This window comes from Priapulus caudatus, unplaced genomic scaffold, assembly GCF_000485595.1.
Source record: "Priapulus caudatus unplaced genomic scaffold, Priapulus_caudatus-5.0.1 Scaffold668, whole genome shotgun sequence".
Lineage (NCBI taxonomy): Eukaryota > Metazoa > Priapulida > Priapulimorpha > Priapulimorphida > Priapulidae > Priapulus > Priapulus caudatus.
Genome location: NW_014577729.1, coordinates 81503 through 87650, shown reverse-complemented (window position 1 = coordinate 87650; position 6148 = coordinate 81503). Strand labels below are relative to the sequence as shown.

Sequence of the window (6148 nt, the reverse complement as noted above, 5' to 3'; positions counted from 1 at the left end):
AGGGCAGGCAGGGATTACGGGCACACGCTATCATGCTGATACACAGGGGAAGCAGGGAGAGCGTGTTGTACTGTGATACCGCTGACAGGGCGCGAGAGAGAGATAGAAGGGCGAGACAAAGATACAGGACGACAGTGATGAGAGGCAGGAATCATACTGCACAGGCATGCTAACACCAGACCTGCCAACCCTTACGATTTTTTCGTATTCCTTACTAATTGCAAGATGTTTTTACGAATGTACGATCAAACTGAAAAACTTACGATTTTTTACGACTTGAAAATTAATGCGTTTTTTACATTGTGAGCCGAGAAATATCTGGCGATTGTGGGCGCAGCCATATTGGATCACGCGTTCACGTTGTTCTCGCGTGATCTACATTTAGTCCCATCATTAATTGCGCGCATAACATACAAACAAAATGGCCGCCTGCTGCAAGAAAAGAAAAGCCTTACTATTTTCATGAATCACAGGTTGGCAGGTCTGTAACACACGTTAGGGTGAGTAGGGACGGCATGTTTTACGATAGACACGTAGCAAAAGATAGGTAGGGAGAGATAGAGCAGGGAGATAAAAGGACAGGAAAGTGGAGGTGGCCAGTATGCTGAGGTGTTTTTTACACACGAGGTGACATGTGTTATTCTATTTTTTTACACACCAGGTGACAGGCGTGGGCTATAATGCACACGGAGTCGTTCTGTGTAACAAGACCAAAGTGACGAGAAATTCTCACCCTTCGATCAGTAAGCTAATAGAGGTAAACAATAGTGATGTCGTTTGTTAATAGCTAATCACTTGTAAGTTTACTTAGTATTTATTATTTTTTTAGCTTTTTATTATTTTATGCTTCGTAGTTATCAGGTAAAACAACAGATTTTATCAGTATCTGTGTACCGTCGAACTTGTGTTAGTAATCGCCTCGATAGAACGGACACCTTATAAAGTACATTTAACAGTTATCCCTTGAGTGACAGTTATACAGCGAATCCTCCTCTATCGAATGGACACCTAGCTATAAAGGATGGTTTTTGAGGTTTCCTTTACTTAATATGAGGTTTACTTTATGATGAGGTTTACTTAATAATGAGGTTTACTTTGCCTTAATATACAGGTGATGTATTTTGCTTTTGGCATTGATTAATGTAATGCTGATGTTTCAGGCCGGGTCAGTGTGCAATAATGCTCATGTGTTTGAAGAGATTCTCCATGGACAACCAACAGAGGGCGCCTTGCTTATTGTCGCAGAAAAGGTGAGCGGGGGGTTATGGGAAGGTTGTACGATGTTTCGCATTTAAGCTTTGTCATTGTCAGTGTTTTTACAGTCATGGCGATATTATTATTAAATATATTATTCGTGTATTTAAACCGCGTGTTTTTCGCAAGATGGGAATGCCGGACGCGAGGGACCAGTACTTGAGGCAGCAAGAGTTTCCTTTCAGCCACGAGACAAAGTACATGGGTGTGAAGTGCATTCAACGATACAGTGAGGTGAGAAGTGAGAGAACATTAGTCCATTACTCCATTAGGAGTGTTCCCAACTTTAATGTCATTAATGGTCATAATAACTAGTATAGTATTATTATATATATATATATGGTCATGGTCATATATTAGTTTTGTGTTAATGTCATTTAGGTTAGGTTAGGATTATCAATCATTAATCATTAATCATTAATGATATCAAAGTTGGGAACACTCCTAATGGAGCGTTAGCCGAACATTCCATTATTCAGTGCCATACCATGCTCCTGGTAGCATGCTATTTTCTCTGCATACTTAATAACATTTATGTAACTTTATAAATTATATTATGTTAATATGAAGTAATAAAATAATATATGATATATAACGTACAAAAATGGATATAAATACAACAATGCCAAAAATAATAACTAATGACAAGCCAAGCATCGAAATGAATATATGTATCAGTGTTGTAATGATAATTTCTTATCCCGTTATTACGTTTTTGCGCAGAATGATGAATAAATGAATAATAATTTAGCATAAAAAATAAATTAAACTAAACTTAAAGGGATCGTTTACTCTAGGTTCTAGGGTTATTTTCAGTTAATTTAGTTTTAAAATTACGCTACATAAAAGTTTCATGCGTTCACATCACATTAGAAATATATAAAAAAATGTTTTAAAACTAACGACTACAGTTTGATTATAACGACGGGACTGGCGCCACTCAAAGCGACGATCTGCTAAGTTGTGCAAAACCACTTTCCAGGCAAGCGGCACAGACGAGGGTGTTTCTTATTTATTCATTTAAAAGAAAAGGATTGATAAATCTTATAAACACATATAGTTTCACATATAATATGGATAAATTTGCCTAAAAATGAATATTTCGGTTAAATAGCATTTAGGTATAAATATAATTGCACTTTTGTGATTAGCCCTCGGTCTGTAACGTGAAAATAATTGTCAAATACGCAACTTTTTCGTGGTGGTAGCACGGTCGCGGGTGTCATGGTGCCGTTCAAATTTCGTAGCGTTGATGTGTAATTAATTATAGCAATTAAATTAGGTATCTGGTAACAAATCGTGTGGGTATAGACTATTTGTTATACAGTAAGTACAGTTGTATGCAGTAAAATCCTAGAATCTACTATCCCTTTAATAATAACAAATAACCAATAGCAAAACAGAGCCGACGAACTGACAAACAACACTTACACCGTTTTTCGCCGCAGAACGCGGCGGAGATTCTCTTCGTGAAGGGAGCCGTCGAGCGCGTGATGAAGCAGTGTCGTACGTACCACTACCAGGGCGGCGATGCCGATGACGAGCATGAAGGAGGAGCACTTTCTCAACGAGGCCAGACATCTCGGCACTGCGGGACTAAGAGGTGAGTAGTCGGCAGAAGGCTATAGTGGCTCCGGCGTTGTTTCATCGCACGTCGACCGAAATTGAATCGTCGGTAGAGACGTAGATTGTACACAGTCCTATCAGTATATTATCTTGTCATATCTGATCTTATCTGCATCTTATTAGATGCTATTTATGGTGACGTGCATCTGTTATCACATCAGGAGTAAATAGAAACAAATTTAGTTTGTAATCCTATAAATAATATATATATATATATAAATATATGTGTGTATATTATATGTATTTAAATGTTTATTATATAATAGTATCTTATTATTCTCATTATTCTTTCACTACTGTGCTTATTCGATAGCTCCAAGAAACTATTGTGTATTGCAACACAGTGAGCATATACATGTAGTTTTACTGCCGCACATAGGACACCCATTCATTAGCGTTTTGAGCCTTCGGTCGGCTTCTCTGTATCCGTTTTGAAACGGATCTCGTATTTGCTCGTCTGTATAGAAATTTTGTCTCACCGCCGCATCACACCTACTCGTTCACTAGCGTTTCGAGGTTTCTTTCTCCGTTTTGAATGGATCTCGTTATTCCCTCGTCTCTCTCTCGTGCAGTTCTGGCAATCGCGAGCGGAGAGAGCTGGAACGAGCTGGAGTTCCTCGGCTTGGTGGGCATCCTGGACCCGCCGCGGCCCGGCGTGAGGGAAGCCATCTCCGCTCTCACCGCGGGGGGCGTGTCCATCAAAATGCTCACGGGCGACTCCCTCGAAACGGCCTGCGCGATCGGTGAGTTTTGCAATTAGTAGTTTTAGAGTAGTTATCCTAATTAATACATGTAATTGGAATTGGAACTATCATGCTCGTCAGCACATGTTGGTTACCGAGTTTAGTTTCTGTTTGACTTCGATGTGCCTGTGATAAAGTAGAATTGCCCTTCTTTGATAATAATATAATTTGAAATGATACCACGATCTAGTAATACCAAGATAATAAAGAAATAATAAGCTAATAAAATCAAGAGCTAATAATAATAGGTATTATTTCAAATTATAGTATTTATAATATAATAATATTTATAATATAAAAAATAAGTCGTTTTTTTTTTAACACGTATTGCGAACAGCGTTCTTGTGTTTGCGTCTGCAGCCAGTCGCCTCGGTCTCCACGCGAGTGGCAAGAGGGTGCTATCGGGCGAGGAGCTGGAGCTGATGGAGTTTGCGTACCTGCGTAGCATCATATCGCAGACGACCGTCTTCTACAGGGTCAGCCCCGGCCAGAAGCTGAAGATCGTCAAGGTAATGCTCGCGCACGCGTCCTCGCGCATTCGTCCGAACGTATGATCTAGTTTTATAGCATTATGTATATATATATATATATATGTATATATTATTATATACTATTAGTTCTATATAGTATTCTAAAGATTTTTTCAAGCATACTTTAGAATTGTGGAAAAAATGCTAGAAACAATGTTAAAACTTGGTAGTGACAGTCATTTGTCCGCAGCAGATTGCAAAAACGCATGGAAAGTGACAAAAATTCTGCAGCAGTGTCTGTTGATGTACAGAACAGGGATGAGCGAACCACACCCAGCCATCCCTGCAATTCTGTCACGGTTAGCCCGCGAAACGTCTTTAGCCGTGTCTGTAATCGCCATGTCTATGTAGATTGCACTAGGTATTAGATTGCATTAGATTGCACTCTCATCGTAATCATGGGATGCTTGCAGGCGCTACAGGCGAATCAAGCGATAGTCGGGATGACCGGGGACGGAGTGAACGACGCCGTCGCACTGAGGAAGGCTGACATAGGTGCGTGAGCCGAGTGTCTGAGTGCCTGCACTAGTTCTCTCTCTCACTCGCTACCTCTCTCTTTCTCTCTCTCTCTCTCTCTCTCTTCACAATGTGAATTCCTCAGTAAATGCGAAAGCCAATGAGTTTGTGCACGGAATGTAAATCCTAACCCGTATAACTAATGTAATAAACTACCTACTAAGTAAATAAAATAAGTTTTGTACGTTTAAATTAGCTAACAGTTATTGTGACAAACGACGTTAATTGTAAAATTTACATTTTTCATTTTGTTCAATATTGCCTCATTTAAATGCGTCACGCTAACTGTCTTCCTACGCTAAAGCTGTCGCTGGCCACGAGTGTGCTCTCGTAAACTTCATGATTCCCTTCTCCCTCCTCCCAGGGCTGCAATAGAAGAGGGCAAGGGCATTTTCTACAACATCAAGAACTTTGTGCGGTTCCAACTGAGCACCAGCATCGCCGCGCTGTCGCTCATCGCCTTGGCAACGCTGCTGCGCATACCAAACCCTCTCAACGCCATGCAGATTCTCTGGATCAATATTATCATGGACGGCCCGCCGGCACAGAGGTACGAAGTGGCCCGTGCGTGAATGACTTTAGTGTCGAAAATCGCCTACGGTGTTCGTAAATTGTAACGGCACTGTCGTCGAAAGCAATTTGGGTTCATGGATGTGAGGCCGGTTTGTTTCTGGTTTATGTGCGGTCGTCGTCGTCGTCGCCGCCGGCGCTGTCGCCACCGTTGTCGTCTGTTGTCTTGAATTTACATTGCAGATGTGTCCTTGCATGCTTGCATACATGATGCGTGCGTGCGTGCGTGCGTGCGTGTGCCGTGCGTGCGTGCGTGCTGTGCGGCGTCTGGTGATGTCTGTGTATGTGCGTGCGTGCATGTGCGTGCGTGCATGTGCGGCGTTCATGGCGTGCGGCATGTTGCGTGCTGCCGTCACAGTGCGTGCGGCGTCGCATGTAATCTCTGGTTACGGTTGCATCGTGCGTGTGTACTGTGCGTACGATGTGCGTGCGTAGCGTGCTGCGTGTGTAACTGTTCATCGTAGCGTGGCCATGATTCTGTGTGTACTTGCGTGCCCGTGCGTGGTGTGTACCGTGCGTGCGTGCGTGCGCTGCGTTGCCGGCATGCGTGCGTGTGTGCTGCGTGATTACATGTGGCATACTACACACTTGCATGAATTGTCAGTGACGTTCATACATCGTAGCGTCGTCGCGACTCGAGTTTGCCCCGCAGCCTCCGCGTTTGTGCTTGCAGGCTCGCGTTGTATCGCTACATTGCCGGGCAGTACGTGTGTGTGGTGTGGTTGTGGGTGTGTGTGTGCGCAATACCTTGTGGATAACATTTGAGCTACTACACAGCCCTGTATGAGTGTGGTACTTAGTACCATTGTCACGCCGAAGTTCTTGCTTCGGCCCCGCAGCCAAGTCGGCGGAGAGACACCGGTGAGCAATACGTGGTGCGTGTCGTCGAATGCAAGATGGCGTGCTGCC

General features: G+C 42.7%; 1 protein-coding gene across 1 annotated transcript in view; it reads left to right on the top strand.

The window, feature by feature from the left end:
* Nucleotides 1-6148, top strand: part of LOC106812630 (calcium-transporting ATPase type 2C member 1-like) — a 20042-nt gene that overhangs the window by 10557 nt on the left and 3337 nt on the right. The window contains 9 exon segments of the mRNA XM_014816547.1: nucleotides 662-757; nucleotides 1161-1250; nucleotides 1384-1488; nucleotides 2703-2779; nucleotides 2781-2857; nucleotides 3453-3623; nucleotides 3984-4132; nucleotides 4567-4652; nucleotides 5034-5219. Coding sequence (XP_014672033.1) covers nucleotides 662-757; nucleotides 1161-1250; nucleotides 1384-1488; nucleotides 2703-2779; nucleotides 2781-2857; nucleotides 3453-3623; nucleotides 3984-4132; nucleotides 4567-4652; nucleotides 5034-5219 — 1037 coding nt within the window.